General features: G+C 44.4%; 1 protein-coding gene across 1 annotated transcript; it reads right to left on the bottom strand.

The window, feature by feature from the left end:
• Positions 1-524: 524 nt before the first annotated feature.
• LOC310840170 (keratin, type II cytoskeletal cochleal-like) lies at positions 525-12148 on the bottom strand (the record flags this gene model as incomplete). Its single annotated transcript, XM_083729449.1, has 9 exons — positions 525-1125; positions 1238-1272; positions 2258-2478; positions 3686-3811; positions 4240-4404; positions 6776-6871; positions 8190-8250; positions 9973-10181; positions 11678-12148. 9 exons carry the CDS (start codon positions 12146-12148, stop codon positions 887-889), a joined length of 1623 nt encoding a protein of 540 aa, XP_083585575.1. The 3' UTR covers positions 525-886.
• Positions 12149-18725: the final 6577 nt, after the last annotated feature.

Below are 18725 nucleotides of genomic sequence, written 5' to 3'. Positions count from 1 at the left end.
GAAGGAGTTAGCCACCACTTAGCATTCATCTATCCAAGAGATCCCCACAAAATCAAATCCCTGCTTATTGCAAAAAGCAATTGTTTACATACTCTGCTCTCGAGGAACCTCAGAGTTCCTCAGAAGCTTATCAAAAGCCTTTTTCTTTGCTTTTTTTTAAAGCTGATTGGTCATGGTGGAAAACAGCTTGCCCACCAGGACCAAGTCAGCAAAGAAGATTTGGGTGGGTGTGTTCTGCATTTTACTGTCGGTTGGAATCTTGTGAGTGGTAGGGGGAAAAGATGTGCTTCCCTGCTGGAAGGCAAAAAAAAAAAAAAAGCTGAGTGCATAATACTAGCATGCACTGTGCATATTTGACACAGTCCATATATATTTTGTAACTAGGTGATAGGGATGGAATAGTTTTAATTGGTCTCAGGTGCTCTCCCCCAACCCCCCACCCAAAGTTCAATTCTTCCCATTTCTACACCAGTCTGCAACCCTTAAAACCCCCCCAAAAAGACCACCTGAAAATTAAGGTGCATTTTCATCTGCATTCCACTTAATATATAACCCTAAGGAATGAAGTTTTCTGTGCACTTTCCCATAAGACATGCTTTGTTGCATGCTTTTGGGTGTCATTCGTGTCGGAGAACAACATATCAAGACTCGGAGAAGTGCAAATTTTAAGGACATTTGTGTTTTGATTCACATGTTGCTTCAAGAACTGTGAATTAGGTAGGTTTGCATTTTAATGTGAACGAATGTCTCACCCATCCCTACCAGGTGTGCATACCTGGCTAAAGAAAGGAGTGTGCAGAGTAGCCCTAAATGCTCTTCTAGAAGGTTTAGGTGTCCCGCTGAAGCACTGAGTTCCCCTTTCAGAATGCTCCTTTTTGTTTTCGTTTTAATATTTTGTTCTAAAAGAAGTGGAAGTGGACACAAATTTGACATTAGAGCTTTTTGCACTTCCCGCACTGTGTGCCCCAACTGATAGGCAAGGGGCAGCCAGCTCACTGCCACCAGCCATGATGCTTCTTCCAACAATCCCTCCACCTCGGACTATGGTCCTGCTGCTCGAAGCATATCCTCCTCCGATACAAGGATCAGAATCATACACAGCTCCTCCCTGGGTCCGACACACTGCTGCAGCAATAACAAGGAAACACAACGCAGGCTTCATTAGTTCAAAACTCAAGAGAGATGCGCAGGAGATCCATAACAAAAGTGAAAATATAGAAAGCGAAGTACGACTTACAAATATTCACGGGGCAGACCCCTTCACCACACAACCTGTTCAGAGAGAATGGGAAAGTCTCATATTTCCATTGTATCATGGATGTTGAATTCTGAACTGTAGTGATTCCCCCCTTGTCTTGGTTCATGTGGCTCACCACATGTTGCAGTTGAAATCAGTTTCCAAATGGTGGCCCTCAAGGGTTGGGTCATGCTGAGATAAGATCAGAGGTAGCCAACATGGGGTTCTCCAGATGTTGCTGGATGACAGCTTTTCATCATCCCTGACCATTGGCCAGGCTTGCTGGGGCTGGTGGATATTGGAGCCCAGCAACATCTGGAGGGCACCATGTTGGCTAGTTTGGCATAAAAAGGTAAAGGGACCCCAGACCATTAGGTCCAGTCGTGGCCGACTCTGGGGTTGCGGCGCTCATCTCGCTTTATTGGCAGATGTGGACAGCATGACTAAGCTGCTGTTTAGCTTCCCGCCGGAGTGGTACCTATTTATCTACCTTTTCAACTCTGGCTCCGGCCTGGTGGAACGCTCTGCCTCATGAGACCAGGGCCCTGCAGGATCTGATTTCTTTCCGCAGGGCCTGTAAGACAGAGTTGTTCCGCCTGGCCTTTGGCTTGGAGCCAATTTGATTCCCTCCCTCTCTCTCTCTCTCTCTTTTTTTTTTCTTTTCCTTCTCCTCCTGCGATGAGGCTACATTTTAATATTTTAATGTTCCATTCTTTTAATGTTGTATTTTATTTTTGTTTTTAAGTTGTAATCATTCATCTTGTTTTTATTATTGCTTGAGCAATGGGAGCTCACTCCATCGCAGGGATTCAAACCGCTGACCTTCTGATCAGCAAGTCCTAGGCTCTGTGGTTTAACCCACAGTGCCACCCGCATCCCTGGCATAGACCTCAGGAATTCTATGGGACTTGTTTGTAATGACTAGCCAAAGTCCCAGTGACTTCAGCAGACCTATTCTACATGTGACTATCTCGGGATCCAACCCGGTGTGTGCACCTTGCATTGAAACAATCAACTCACCTGCTCTCCTCTCCTTCCAACAGCTTCCTGTAGGTGGCAATCTCAATATCCAGGGCCAGCTTGACATTCATGAGCTCTTGGTATTCCCGCAGCTGTCGGGCCATGTCTGCTTTGGCCTTCATCAGGGCATCTTCTAGCTCTGTTAGCTTGCACTTAGCATCTTTGAGAGTCATCTCTCCACGATCTTCTGCTTCTGCAATGGCAGCCTCCAGTTTGCTGCGCTGCAGAGGCAAAACCCAGAGACATATTCCCAACACATTCTCATCCATTGGCCTGAACAATTTAAGCTACCATGGAAAAATTGGACATTAGGGCTAAAGTTCTAAAGGAGATCTTTCCAGCCCGAGGATGACATTCCCTTCTGGGAAACAGTGGTAGATGGAGACAGAGGCAAAAAAGGGTTGTGCAAGGAGTGTAAATTTTATCTCTGTACAGTAGAGTAGTTTCTATGCACATTCACACACCCCTCTGTATCCTCCATCCAGGCAACTAAAAGTTAAAGGACACATTCAAGTCAGGCCAAAAAATCTTAAGCAGGATGCAAAGCATAGTCAGGGAACAGATGTGGCCTGGGAAAAGTCCTGAGGGCCAGATAGAGAAAGTTGAAGGGCTACATTTGCTGAGCTTCTACCCAGGCCTGAGGTTCCCCATCTCTGATCTAGAGGGACTGTAGTGAGAGTGACTGATATTAGAACCTAAAACTATTCACATTGAATGAGTTCTGGAGACCCCAGAGAGGCAGCTATTGTACCATCTTTGCAAGAATTACACAATTCAAGTCAAGGCTCTCTGTTGCACCAGGCACTTCATTTATACACTTTATAGCAGGAAACATGAAGATCCCCCCCCAAAAAAAAATCTTGCCCAGAGCAAAACTAGAAATTAATTCTGAGAATTCTGCTTAGGTGAAATATCTGTGGGAGGTTTCGGGGTAGTTAACAGAAAGTTGATCAGGCTTTCGCTAGGTTTTTTTAAAAAAATTAACTACATTTCTTATTTCTGTCAACATAGTCCCAAGTGTGTGATCTGAAAGGACGCGAAGCTGCAACCTTGCTGAAGTTAGGCAGCTCTGGATCTGTCCAGTGCCTGCTTATTAGCTAATAGACACTATGGCTCCTGCTCCTTCCAGTCCTCTCGCCTTCACCCTTTGCTTTCATCAATATAAACAAACAACAGAGTTTCTTCAGCATTAAGAGCTGGCTAAAAAAAAATCCCAGAAGATTATTTATTGAGAAACAAATATCTCATCCGATGCCAACAATATTCCACAAAGCACACCCCTCAATTTTCCTGCCCACAAATAGCATGAAGAATTGGAGGGTGAAGTTGCCCAGCCTTCATATTTTTCCTCAGCTTGCTGGGAGTTTCTTCCAGGAACAAACTGGTATAATTGGGGCAGACACCCACACAAAAGTTGCCCATATTTACCTGTCCTTTGGCACTGTCAATTTCAGCCTTCAGTCTCTGTATCATGCGGTTCAACTCCATGATCTCGTTCTTTGTGTCACGTAGGTTGTCACAGTGCTTGCCAGCTGTTGCCCTCATCTCTTCATACTTAGAAAGAAAACATGACATGTGAAATACCTTCTGGGACAGTCAGACTTCATAATTATCCAAGCAACTCTTCCCTCTTAATAATCCATAGTTTACTAAAGTTCACTGAAGTTTCAGTAAATTTCATGTTAGACAACAATTAACCATAGATTGCATCTCATTTTTAAACCCACCAATCTTCCTATACACCTTTTTTTAAAACAAAAATTACCAAGCTTTATTAAAACATCATCTTTTTTTAAAAAAAGTTTGTATTTAAACATCAATAATGCAATCAGCATCTATCTGATAGTACCTGTGAACGGCATTATCTTAGCCATCAAGACAGAAAATGTTTCAGGAGCTGCTAGTGATTTCGGTTGTGAACTTTCTTTGCTAACATATACAATATCAACCATCCTTTCGTCCCTGAGAAATCTAACTCTCACCTTGCACTGGTACCATGACTCTGCCTCAAAGCGGCTCCTGTTTGCGATGTCTTCATACTGGGCTTTGACCTCAGCAATAATGTCATCCAAATCTAGGGCTCGGCTGTTATCCATTTGCACAATAACAGAGGTATCTGAGATGCAGGCATGGAGTTCCTGGAGTTCCTGTAAGAAGCTAGGTATAAGATTCCTCTCTACACCTGTATACAGGACCGGCCTCGGTCCTGTATACCTGAAGGAGCGTCTCCACCCCCATCGTTCAGCCCGGACACTGAGATCCAACGCCGAGGGCCTTCTGGCGCTTCCCTCATTGCGAGAAGCAAGGTTACAGGGAACCAGACAGAGGGCCTTCTCGGTAGTGGCGCCTGCCCTGTGGAACGCCCTCCCAGCAGATGTCAAGGCAATAAACAACTATTTTACTTTTAAAAGACAACTGAAGGCGGCCCTCTTTAGGGAAGTTTTTAATGTCTGATGCTGTACTGTTTTTAATATTCAGTTGGAAGCCACCCAGAGTGGTTGGGGAAACCCAGCCAGATGGGCGGGGTATAATTATTATTATTATTATTATTATTATTATTATTATTATTATTATTATTACAGTGTCCCTAATTTCCTGGGACAGTCCCAGATTTACAGAAGCTGTCCTGTTTTCTGATTTGATCCCAGAATGTCCCACTTTTCCTTAGGATGTCCCTATTTTCATTGGATAAATGTTGGAGAGTATGGAGTTATCCAACCCCCAAGTCATCTAAAGGGAAGGTCTTTTTAAAATGGTTAATGTTTTGTTATGTTTTTATATATGTTGGAAGCTGCCCAGAGTGGCTGGGGCAATCCAGTCAGATGGGCGGAGTATAAATAGTAAAATCATCATCATCATCACCATCATCATCATCACCATTAATATTGAATAGGGTGTTCCTATTTTCCTTGGAGAAATGTTAGAGGGTATGTTATTATTAGATGACCATTTTCTGCATTCTCAAGGGCCACTCTCTTATTCAGAAGCTAGGCCTTGGGGACGGGAACAAACCAGTCCCATCTTGGATTACATTTGCATGACATAGCAGTATGGGATTCACATATATTGGGGTGGAATAAGTCAGGGGTGACTAACTCCCAGGTCAACGGCTTGATGTACCCACCCACCCCCAATATCCCACCATTTTTGCTGGCTGCAGCAAAAAGGGGAGGAGTATTAAAGCAGACACAGTGCTGCATGGAGCCCAGAGCCTTGATTCAGATCAAACCTTTGATGAGCAGAGAGGGCAGTGACAGCCCTGCCTCCTCAGCTGTTCTGTATGAATCAGCTGAGGAAGGAAAGCTGAGTGCTTCTGTGTTTGTTTGTTTGTTTGTTTGTTTGTTTGTTTGTTTGTTTGTGTATGTTTGTCTCTGCCTGTGTGTATCTTGTGTGTGTGTGTGTGTGTGTGTGTGTGTGTGCATGGAAGAAAATACATGTGAGTGTGTGATGGGTACACTCCCTTTTGGCCTCACCAACTGCTGGCATGTGCCCATCCTGTCTGAAGTTTGCCCATGGGTGAATTCTTGGGCCCAAAAACGGTTAGCCACTCTTTACTTCCTGAAAGGCTCCAGGAATTATTAAAGAGATTCTTTGCCATTGGGGAATGCACCCAGACTGATGTGGAATACACAGCAAGGCATATGGCTGCATAAGAAAGGGGGTTGATGGGGGGAGAAGAACACTAAAAAAACCTTCAGCACACCTGAATTAAAATGTAATGAAGTGATCAGAGACCAGATAAAGCTTCACACCAGAGACCCTTTGCAGTAGGGGAACTTAGGTCTGGTGATGCCTCCATCCTCTCTGCTTGAGGAGGTAACCCTCTCGCTCTTCTGACTCACATTATTTGCCCACAGAATGTCCTGCAGTTCTGGAGCCACCCCTCCACTATCACACCACGTCCAGGGGCATAAGGAAATTTCCCATCTGCAAGGGAGTAGGCAGTGCCTGTCAGTTTTCCCTAAGGAGATGGAGCGTGAGGAACTCTCCAGACAGCAGGACCCCTTAAAGCTTTCACTTTGCTCCAGATTTATGCCAGGGAGACATTCCAAGCACTCTGGGTATCAATTTGTCTGCATCAAGTTTGAGTCAGGTACTGCAATGGGCAGTCTATGGTCCTGACTGGCCTATCTTGGACTTCTTCCATGCTTGCCTGGGAGACTCCAGTAAACTTCTGTCTCAAACAAGACAGACTGGATCTGGCCTGTGGGTTACCAATTTTCATCATAGATGTGTGTGTGTGTGTGTGTGTGATCAGCTCCAGCTGCATAAGGTTGAATACTATGCATTGACTTAACATACCCGAAGTTTGGTTGTGCTTCTGAAAAATCAAATGGGCTCATCGGACATATGTCAAAATGCCTCTGTATTTTGCCTCTGTAACCTTAGACTTCCCCCCTCTTTTATTACCATACATTCTCATTGTTGCTGTTGCTGTTTAAAGGAATATAGACTTTCCCCACTTCATCAATAAAAGGTGGGCTACAGTGTGTATTGCAGATTAGAAAATGTCATTACCGCCTCGTACAAGCATCTCAGAAAGTTGATCTCCTCAATTAAGCTTTCCACTTTCGCTCCCAGGTCAGCCTTGTTCATGTATATGCAGTCAACATCCTAGGGACCAGTTAAACATATGGTAAGACAGGGTGCTTTTAAATTACAATTTCCCAGAACACAACAGTGGGCCATTGGCAGAGTACTTTGATAATGGCCCATACCCAACATTTCATGCAGAAGAGCAGGAAGCCTGTTTGAAGCAGATACAAGTGGGACCTCTGACAGTGTAGAGTGCTTGCTGTTTAGGATTTCAGCCACCCCATTCCATTTTCCCCCTTCAATACCCAATCAACACCCCATGGCCACTAAGCATGCTCAGTTCTCACTAGAGAAAATACCCTTGTTGAATCAGACCATTTTATGCAATTCAGTCTCCTCTTGTGACGTGGAGGGGACTGTCCTTTCACCAGTGCTGAAGTCAGATACACCTGCCAATCTGGTTGGCTCCTTGGCGAAGAACCATCTCGCTCTTCATTCTCAGGAAAGAAGCAGCTTTGGCTCAGCCCTTGAGTATCATCTTCTGTCTGGAGAGGGCTAGAATGGTGCTATCCTTCCATGTCTCAACATGGTTTCAGTACTGTACCTCATTGGTTCCTTATGGGCTTGCTATGAATAATCACAGGTGAAGCCTATTTTGTTTTGCTTTTTAACCTGGGCAGCAGCTAGATTCTTGACTGTGTACCTCTTTAGATACTTCCCCATTACCTGCACTTACCATCTTATTCTCCGATCTATTTGCCTGTCTGTAGACTCAACATGCAATTCTGCTTCCCCCTCTGTTGTACCCCAAGACTGGTCCTACCATTAAACAGACAGAGGAAGTCACCTCACAAAGCATCCCAACATGGTTGCGCCCACTGCTTTTTTTCTTTAAAAAATTGTTTAGGGGTACTCTCATTTTCCTACCCATATTGAAATACTGCCCCTCAATGAGTCCAAACTTAGATTCACAAAGTGTTTAGGGGTATACGTACTCCTGTGTCCCTGCAGGGGAAAAAAATCACTGGCTGTGCCTGAGATATTTTTCTCAATAGCCTGCAAACCAATCTTTACAACACTGAAACTTGGAAAGAAGACCTCCAGTCACATCTCTGTCTTTAGATAAACAACTAGTAAATGGACACTTTTTATATCCAACACCAGAAAGAAGAGATGTCACTGGACAGGGGCCATAGCACAGTGCTAGAGCATCTTCAGAAGGTCCCAAGTCCAATCCATGACATGATCTCCAGGTGGAGCTGGAAATGTCCTCTGCTTGAAACCCAAGCATGGCTGTTGACAGTCATTGTAGATGACATGGGCCAATGGTTTGACTTGGTACAAGGCAGATTCCTCTGCCCCCATGCTCATTTCAATCAAGCTGTATATCACGTACCTTTTTAAGTGTTACAAATTCATTCTCAGCACGGGTTCGTCCGTTGCACTCCTCTTCATACCTGGTGAGAGAGTGGATCAGTTTTGGACAAGGCAATGTGCATGGGGCACTCACCCTGATCTGATTGCACAAGATTTGTGCAGAGCTTATACGATCCCCACTGCGTATTGACATTCCTTCTGAGTTGTTTGCACTGTGGGTATATGACGTCACTCAACATAGTCTTTATCCCACCTTTCCGAGTGCATTTTCCCATCAGTTTCCTTACTACGTATTATGTGTGAAGCAGATCTGTTGGCCAAGAGACCAAATCCACCTTATTTGTGCAACTTGAATTTTCTGGCGCACGATTGATTCATACTGCAAAATAGCAACAGTCCAAAACTGGCCCTATTCTTACACTGTAAAAAGTCTGTGACGTTTGAACAGCATAGCAAATGGGTTTTTCTTATAGTTCAAAGAAATACAGGCATCGTTTGGAGATATTGGGGGTTTGGTTCCAGACCACTGCAACACAGTAAATATCGCAATAAAGTCACACATTATTATTTTTTGGTTTCCCAGTGCATATAAAAGTTGTGTTTACACTATACTGTAGTCTATTAAGTGGGTGGGCTGCCTGTAGCTGCACTAGTGTCCTTGTAAGGTGTGGCAGGAGTCACTGTGCGACAGGTACAGGTTCCTACAGCCTCGTCTCCAACCCAGCAGCAACAGCAGCAGCTCTTCCAGTCCTTCAACTTGTAAAAGAACACAATTTCTGCGAAGTTCAATAAATCAAGATGTACCAGTGCTATGTTCTTTGGCAGAGCTATCATCTAATTTCTTGTATGAGACTGGGAATGTAGCTTTAGTTAAGGGTCAAGTTCTTTAACCTAGCATGGGAATATGGATCCTTTTTAGACAAGGGAGGAAGAACCTGTGGCCCTCCAGAAGTAGTTGGACCACAGCTCCCATCACCCCTGACCATCGTTCATGCTGGAGTGCAACAGCTCATGGAGGACCACTGGTTCTCGAGTCAAGCTATCCCTGTAGTAAAGACAGGAAGAGGATAAGCCATGAAAGCGGGGAATGGGCCTCCTGAACCTCTCATCAGCACACAGGAGCCAGGGAGAGGGGTCAATCACACTTATGTATTTAGTTTTCTTATTATCCTGCTTTCCTTCCATCACTTCCATCATGAGAACCCAAGGAAACAGCAATGTGGTTTCCAGGTGGTCACCCAGATAGGTCTTCAGACCTATTCAGCTTCAGCAAGGTGGGTATCTCATGAACCTTCAGACCACACCCTGGAACTAAAATATACCGACCCAACAGATATCTATGCTGCACTGCATAAGCCTTGTGTTGTGTATCAAATGCAGAATATCACAAGTCTTTGCAGAATGAAGTCCTGGAGGGAAGGGTTAAGTCTTTGCAGGATAGCTTAGTGCATTTAGCCTCAGTGCATACGGATCAATCAACTATGCATGCAGAAACAGCGGCAAGTGGGGCTTATCTGAGACCTTGAAAATGGCTGCTTCTGAGGGAATACTTCACAGAAGCAACATCTTCAAACTTTGCATAAGCAAAATCTATGTTGATTCAGACTGGCATTAAAGAGATTTAATTTATTTCAATCTGCTATGTGTCACTAAACTTTTGAAGAGCTGCATATATTAAGGACCTGTTTGTATGGTGTTCATGTGTAGTAGAATACCCCACAAAAAAAGCTTTTTCTTCTTCAAATGAAGCTTATTCAACTTCAGAAAACATGCTGTGTCACAGATAAATATATGCCACTTACTTTCTCCTGTAATCCTCCAGTACATCTCTTGAGTTGGTCAGGTCAGTCTCCAGTTTACTTCGGTCGCAACCAAGACCCTCCAGCTGCCTCCTCAGGTTATTGATAAAGGAATCAAACAAGGGCTCTATGTTGCTCCTGACTCGTTTCTGCTCTTGCAGTAAGCTCCATTTTGTCTCCAGCACCTTGTTTTGTTGCTCCAAGAAGCGGACCTAGCTCCCCCCGCCCACAAAACAACTGTTGTTATGATGAAAGTAGACATACCCTATGTATTTATCTGCATGTGTCCTATTTCAACAGCCCTTCTCCTTCCTGCCACCATAGTTATATCTTCCTCCAGCATGGAGACAGGATAATGGAGGATATGGAACACTCAGACCCTACCTACTCAAACTTGGCTTTGCAGCCACATCTCAAATAACTTACTGTAGTTTGGTGTGTTGAGGTGCTGCTAGAGTGGTTTAAGAATTAATCCCTCCGGCCAGGGAACTCTGGGAAATGTGAAGGGGAATAGGATTCTCCTAACAACTCTCAGCACCCGTAACGAACATTTTTAGAGGAAGCCATGACTGTTAAAGTGGTATAAAGGTAAAGGGACCGCTGACCATCAGGTCCAGTCTTGACCAACTCTGGGGTTGCGGCGCTCATCTCACTTTATTGGCCGAGGGAGCCGGCGTACTGTGGGTTTAACCCACAGCGCCACCCACATCCTGTTAAAGTGGTATAATAGTGCCCTAAATATATGGAATGCATGTGGCCACAATCTATTTTCTAAGTTAAGCATACCTAACTCCTTCAGCTTTTCCTCATAGGACTTTGTCTCCAGGCTCCATCCAAATGTTTATTGCCCTCCTTTGGACATGTTCCAGTTTGTCAATTTCCTTAAATTGTGGTGCCCAGAACTATGCTGCATCACAGCTGAGTGGGAATTTGGAGCCTGGTCTTTGAGATCCTAGCCTGACATTTTATCACCACCTTTACTATGTTTATAGTCTACTGTTTGGGCATATTGAATTGCTGCAATCAATCAATCAATCAATTAATTTATTTTTTTAAAAGACTACTTCCCCTCATTCCTGATCTCCACGCCCAAAGCAATAGTTGCATGAGAACATTTCCCCTCTCACAATACTCCCTACCCACCAATCATTTGGAAAAGCTCTGTGTCTACCCATGGGACAAAGTAGTACAGAATACTGGAATGTGTCCTCCAAATGTGTCAGTTTGGGTGAGAGATTTCCAGCTTTCTTCCAGTGTTGTACGATCTAATATTTTGGCCAGTGTGTACAGAAATCCGGTACTCTTAAATTGGGAGTTGGATTTGTTTGGCATTAAGTAGTAGAACCCATTCTACTACTCTGCGTGCTGAAGACTCAAAGTTCAAGTTTATATAAGAAGGACTATTGAATTTTAATATTTTGTTGGAAGCCGCCCAGAGTGGCTGGGGAAACCCAGCCAGATAGGCGGGAGTATAAATAATATATTATTATTAATAATAATAATAATAATAATAATTATTAAAATAAGTTTTCCTCAGAGTAGACCTGCTGAAATCAATACATTAGGTCCATTAATTTCATTGTGTATACGCTGAGTAAAACTTAGTTGAATACTACCAACCGCATGCATTCTTGCAGAAGATTTCGGTTAATGAATAACTTTAACTCCATCCACTGAAATATCTATACGAGTTGTTTAGATGACTCACCTTGTCAATGAATGAAGCGAATTTGTTGTTGAGGGTCTTCAGCTGCTCTTTCTCCTGCTGTTTCACCATTTGGACGTTGGGGTCAATGTCCAGGTGGAGAGGCTGGAGGAGGTGAGGGTTGACCGTGACAGGCGCAATGCCTGGTGAGCAAGTCCCACTGATTCCGCCAACCCTGTAGCCAAAGCTGGAAGTACCATAGCCATGTCCAAACCTAGCAGCCCCCAGACCATATCCATATCTCACTGGGCGGTAGCTGCCAGCAGCTATTCTGGGCCTGCAGGACGCAACACCAGAAAGACTTCTGCTACCAAATCCTAGCCCTCGGGGGCCCACACTGCTGCCCCCTTTGTATGAGACGGTGCTAACAGCACTGTAGCGTTTCACATTCCTTGGTACCACAGCTGAGGATGAGCTGTAATTCCTGACTGCACCACCCCCTCTAGTACTAGCATGGAATGACTGGCAAGACATAGCAGCTGACAGACAGCGGAATGAAGGATGATGCCTTGTGTCTCTGTGTGCCGGAGCAGGCAGGAAAGTTATCCACAGGCGGTACCCTCACTCTGAAACCAGAACTGGAACTTTCTCCTCTTTTTATCTGCGTGATGGGCAGCTCTCATCAGCCCCAAATCTCCATTTACATCCCGTTTATTAGCTTGGGGTGTTGGTTAACCAGTATGCTTGCCCGTTTTGCTGAGCAGAGATCTGAGCTATACTTAAAAGCACGTCTGCCGTAACTTCTAATTTAATGGCAGGGAAATCCAGTTCCATAAAAACTAGACTTGAAGGCCTTCACTTTTTATAGTGATGATGAAAAGAGAAAAGCAAGAGAAAGGGACTCTTTTGATGTCCTCAGCATGTTCAGAGTTAGGAAAGAGGCACTTGATTCATTTTACAGGTGAGAAAAAGCAAATGTTGATACATAAGCCTGTGAGAATGCTTAGCTGGTGATGAACAGATGTGGTCAAAATCTGAATTCAGATTCTGCCAATGTAACTCTGGAGCTCCTTGTTGATTTAGCTTGGCTCCAGGTTTTTTTTAAGGGGGAACTCACAGGAACTCAGTTCCAGCACCTCTCAGGTGGGTACTGGCACCTCTCCATTGCCATTCTAAGAAAACAAGAGAGGTATTCGTGGAGAGTTCTGGCACCTCTTTTTCTAGACAAAAATGGCACTGTTTGGACCCATTGAGCAAAGGAAGCGTGGCTGGAACTATATGTCTGGGTTGGCAGTCCCACATGAACACTGACTCCATGGCACACCCTCGTCCCATGTAATTTTTGATAGAGCCAAACACTTGCTATGCCATCAAGCTGAAATTCTGATCATCCCTGCAAACAGCAGCCAAGGAAGTGGAAAGGGCACTGGAAACTTACATTCCGATGGCATCATATTCCATTCATCTGTTTATTGGAAATGTCTGTAAATTGCCTTTGGACCTCCAAGGTAGCTAACTTTTCGGCTTCTCTTTTTTCCACATTTTTTCCTGTTTATTTTGCCACATTTCTGCACTGTAATTCATCAGTATTTTAGTGTTTATTTTTCCATCCTGAATCCCTGTTTTGCTATTAGTTACCAGCCATCACAAAGGGACATGGGTGGCGCTGTGGGTTAAACCACAGAGCCTAGGACTTGCTGATCAGAAGGTTGGCAGTTTGAATCCCCGCAACGGGGTGTGCTCCCGTTGCTCAGTCCCTCTTCCTGCCAACCTAGCAGTTCAAAAGCACACCAAAAAGTGCAAGTAGATCAATAGGTACCGCTCTGGCGGGAAGGTAAACGGCGTTTCTGTGCGCTGCTCTGGTTCGCCAGAAGCGGCTTAGTCATGCTGGCCACATGACCCAGAAGCTGTACACTGGCTCCCTCGGCCAATAAAGCGAGATGAGCGCCGCAGCCCAAGAGTCGGTCACGACTGGACCTAATGGTCAGGGGTCCCTTTACCTTTACCTACCAGCCATCACAAGATGAAAACGTCTCTTGCATTTTCATTTAAATGCTCCAGCTGGCAACAAAACTGTGTTTGCTCAGCAGCCAACCCCAACTCTGTGATGAGCATACTCATATGGTGCACATGTTGTCAAATGCCTCTTTCTCATATTCACCCTTCACATTTTTAGGTGGACACTTTAACAAGAATCCTACATGTACAAAAGAGAACGTATGAAGAGGCCCCGAGTTTTGTGGTCTGTAGAAAAGACAAATTCTGAAACATGGGGGCCATAGCTCTGCAGTAGAGGATCTGCTCTACATGCAAAAGATTCCAGGTTCAATTCTCAGCATCTTCCAGTAGGGCTGGGAAAGACTCCTGTCCGAAGCTCTGCACAGCTGTTGCCAGCCCATGAGCTAGGTCAGATATCTTCAGCCTTTTCAGACTCAGAACCAACATGCATTTCGGGACCCATATTTTTGTCTTTCACCAGAGGCAGATTTAGGGGAGAGCAGCTCCCTGGGTATGGAGCTGCAACTATGATTTAGAATGGAGTGTGAGAGGCAGAGGGGCGCAAAATTTTATCATTGCACATGCTGCTGTTGAAATTTGAGATCCCAAGGCCCATTACTGACCATATATTTGCATGGTCTTGGTGCTCCTGTTGCAATTCATCTTGGATCAGGCTGTGCCCCACTAGTGGGTTCTACCCCATCACTGAAAACCAGTGAGTTAGATGGACCAGTGGTCTTAGTATGAGGCAGCTTCCTTTGGATGGTATTCAACTAAGTTTACTCAAGCTGGTTGAATACTATCTTATGTTCATAACGGTTCAGAGTTTAGCCTTCATGTTTTATTTTCAAAGAAGCTGCAGAGCAGAACTTTGGTGATCTCATAGACCGATTAAGGTCTCTTGTGCAAATGAAATTCCACCTAAAGGCAAGTTGTATGAAAGGAGCCCCACACAGTCAGAATCAATGCACACGGCTTAGATTGACAGCATTTTTATTATGGAGATGGCATGATATTGGAAAGACTTCAACATAAACACAAAAGTAAGACAAGTGCTGTGGTGGTTTGATTACAATTATAGTTCAGAAATATATCTCCTTTCCTTACAAGGAGCCATCAGTCATGAAGACAATAAACTTATACGACCTCCATGTTTCCTTGCTTAGGGTTCTTTATCTTTTCATGGACAGCCTTTCAAAGAGGATGCCTTGAGGTACCGGAATACCCTCCAACAGCTCTTCAAACAGGGACTGTCTTCTGTAAAAGTAAGATACATGGCCACTCTAGATACATGGCTTTAGAGCCCTGGCTCCTCCTTTCAAACCCATTTCCCCAACACTTGAGAACTGCTCACCCTGCCTTGATACAACAATGCTGCCTCAGCCCTGCTTCTTTTGGCAATGTCTTCATACTAAGCCTTGTCCTCGGCAATGATGCTGTTCAGGTCCAGGTTTCAGTTCTTGTCTATTTGGAGAACGACAGAGGTGTCAGAAATGTAGGCCTGCAACTGGGGTATTTCCTACATTGGGGGAAAGTTGAAGAAAGAGGGCTTACCAAGGTGAAAGACTCCCACATCTGTACCACATTCAAGCACTGGTCCACACTGAGCAAGGAAACTTTGCAGCCTGAAGCTTATTTCAGAGATGGGGAACCTTTGGCTCTTCAGATGTTGCTGGACTCCAGCTGCCATCATCCTAGCCAGCATGGCCAAGGGTCAGAGATTATGGGAGTGGTAGTCTAGCAATGTCTGGAGGGTTCCCCCATCTCTACTGTACTAGATGGAAAAGTGAAACCCTAGAACAGCCTTTCTCAACCTGTGGATCCCCAGATGTTGTTGAACTAGAACTCCCATCACCCCTAGCTAGCAAGGCCAGAGCTCAGGGATGATGGGAGTTGTAGTCCGACACTGGCGACCCACTGGTTGAGAACAGCAGCCTTAGAACAATCTGCAACCCTGCTTGGGAAAAAAAAGTCCTATTCTTGCTAATATTGAGGATGCAGTCACCTCAAGAGATTTCTTTGGTGCTTGTTTGGTTTGATGTCAGGCCTAACTTTGTATTTTGTCTATCCATTCATCATTCAGTCCTGATTGTATTTTATTATGGCATCTGAGCAACATATTAAGTAAGAAACAAGATTTCAGTAGTGAGCAAGCGGTATACTTCTAGGGCAGAACAGCAAAGATGCTGTTGTAAAAATTGCTGAAATGGCAAAACTAATTTAGCAGCGCCGGGTTAAGCTCTGTAGAGACTGCATGGCAGTTGAAATTGCAGTCCACCCCCATTGTGCTCATGCTCTACTGGGATAGCATTGAACTAAGAAAGCTTGATTTCAATTTTCTATCAAGGTTTTTTTGATCTGTTTTCTCAGGGCCCCTAAAAGGCTTGGGGCCCATATGCCTATGCCTACACAGCCTATTTGGTACTCCAGCACTGTGATACAAAATAATAAAAGCCAGCAAAATACTGGGTATTTTGAAAGCCTATGGTTTCCTTCTATTCACTACTTTTAAAAACTGCATTCATAGAAAGAAGGTTGGTGGAATTGTCTGGCTTTTGCTTGATGGCTTATTGCTTTTCTTTAAATCATATTTGATAAGTGTGTCTTTTTATTATAATATTTGCAACATTATTATATTGAGATGTATATTATTATTACTTTTATTCTTTTTAAAATTTGAATGTTTTCTAAAAAGGAAGCAAAATCAGAATTCAGACCTGATCCACATGTTAGCCCAAGAGTGTGTGAACTGATTCCTTGTGGTCTAGTTTCAAGGCCTTCCAGTAATACAGTGGTACCTCTGGTTACGTACTTAATTCGTTCCGGAGGTCCATTCTTAACCTGAAACTGTTCTTAACCTGAAGCACCACTTTAGCTAATGGGGCCTCCCACTGCCGCCATGCCGCCGGAGCACGATTTCTGTTCTCATCCTGAAGCAAAGTTTTTAACCCGAGGTACTATTTCTGGGTTGGCAGAGTCTGTAACCTGAAGTGTATGTAACCTGAAGTGTATGTAACCCGAGGTACCACTGTACCTTGGTTCCCAAATGGCTTGGCTCCCAAACAAATCAGGCTCCTGAACGCAGCAAACCCGGAAGTAAGTGTTCTGGTTTGCGAATGTGCAACATGGCTTCTTCCTGAGTGCTGGAAGCTCCTGCAGCCAATCGGAAGCCGCACCTTGGTTTTCGAACAGTTCTGAGAGTTGAACAGACTCCCGGAACAGATTAAGTTTGAGAACCAAGATTCCACTGTATATGAAAAGAAGATTCATGCTAGCTGGACAAATGATGCAATTCATTCAAAGGCTAGTATAGTCATGTGATTTCTGCATTCACTCTGATGCACAGCTCCTCCCCTCTAGGATCAGGGTTGGAGAATCCTGTGGCTTTTCAGATAATGCTAGACTCCAGATGACATCAGCCACAGCTAGCATGGCCAATGGTGAGGGGTGATGGGAGTTGTAGTCCAACAATATCTGGAACGCCAGAGATTTCCCATCCCTGATTTAGACTTCAGCAGAGAAGTGTAGGATTAAGCCACAAGGAGCTGGTTTCCTCTCTGTTAGGATGCCTTCTGAGTAGAGGCCTAGAGACTGAACTTGTTGGTAGCAACCAATGCTTGGAGATGCAAAATGCCAACCAGAGCTGGTTTGGGCTCATCTTGCTAGACTCTTCTTTCTTTCTCCCTGAAAAGACTAGAAGGTGTTCTTACTTCTACATAGAAAGCTCTCAAGAAGTTGATTTCATCAGCTAGGGAATCCACTCTGGCTTGCAGCTCAACCTTGTTCATAAAGGAAGCATCCACATCCTGGAAAGAGAGAAAAAGATCAAAGGGCTGAACACCACAGCAGATGTGAGAGCCAAAATGAAACCACAAGTTCCCCCTAAAAGTACAAGGGTTAAAGCATGCATTCGTTTAAAGGGGTGGCCCCATCACTCTGTGCCAAATGTGCTGAAGTTACTGTTATGTATTCAGTGGTCTGTGTTTGCCTGAGCTTGAGTCTGGACTAAGGATTCTGAGCTCTTTTGTTCTGATTTGATACAGGATGTCCAATCACAGAACGTTTCAGGATTGGGGCCTCTGCCATTGGCCCTTGAACTCTGAGTCGTGATTCGCAACTTGGAAGTTTAGACAGCCAATCACGTTGGGAGTGGGAATGGCCCATGCTTTCAGAAATTTATATAAGCAGTAGCTTTGCCCCTGTTTCCAGTTATGTAGTTCAATCAAGGTTCTTGCTGTTATCACTGTGTCTTGCCTCATGGAAACCCACTCACCTTCTTGAGCACCACAAAATCATTTTCTGCACCTGTGCACTTGTTGATTTCCTCTTCATACCTGTCGGAGGGAGGGGGAAAGTGAGTGACTCATTACCGCTGGATGAGTGGAAGAAAAGACCTTCCCACCTATTTCACAGCCTCCCATCACCATCTGTCACTTGCCACATTAATCTTTGCGTCTTTCACCAGAATAAAGTAGAAGGATGGAACCCATGTGCAAAAAAAGTAGGCACATCCTTGTTTGAAGACTGATATTTGCTGAAGCTAAGAGTGATTATAATTCCTTTTATGATTTATGGTTTGCAATAAACATATGTTTTTTTGTTTGTTTAAAACATTATTGTACTGGTTAGTATTATTTTTATTTTGAATTGCACATGGCGGGCACCATAATCTTTTCAGTCTTTAGGGCCTCTAAAGGTCTTAAGTTGGCCCTGGTAAGAACACTCTCCATGCCCTGCTCCCTCTCTCCATGAATCTACCTCCTCGCCATCTGCCACCATCTGCTCCTTCTTCCTCCCCCATTGCTACCTGCCACCTGCTTGCTTTCCTGGCAAAGAGCCAATGAGCAAGTAGGCAGGGGCATCCACTGCTTCTCTCTCTCAGCACCTCCACCACCGTTTGGGCCAGAGAGAAAGGTGGGTGAATGCTGGCAGGTTGCAATGCTGAAGAAGAGGAGGAGGAGGAGGTTCGAGGGGTTTCGTCATGGGTGGAGTTTGGGCCCTCAGAAGATGCCCAGCCAGGCTGACGTTTGACATGTGACCAAAAATAAATAAGATTTTCATCTGACTGAGATTTTGCTTCACATTTAGAGCATCGGCAGTCAGCTAAGGAGAT

Source organism: Podarcis gaigeae (genome assembly GCF_964106915.1).
Source record: "Podarcis gaigeae genome assembly, chromosome: 2".
Lineage (NCBI taxonomy): Eukaryota > Metazoa > Chordata > Lepidosauria > Squamata > Lacertidae > Podarcis > Podarcis gaigeae.
This window is presented reverse-complemented; position numbering and strand designations above follow the sequence as displayed.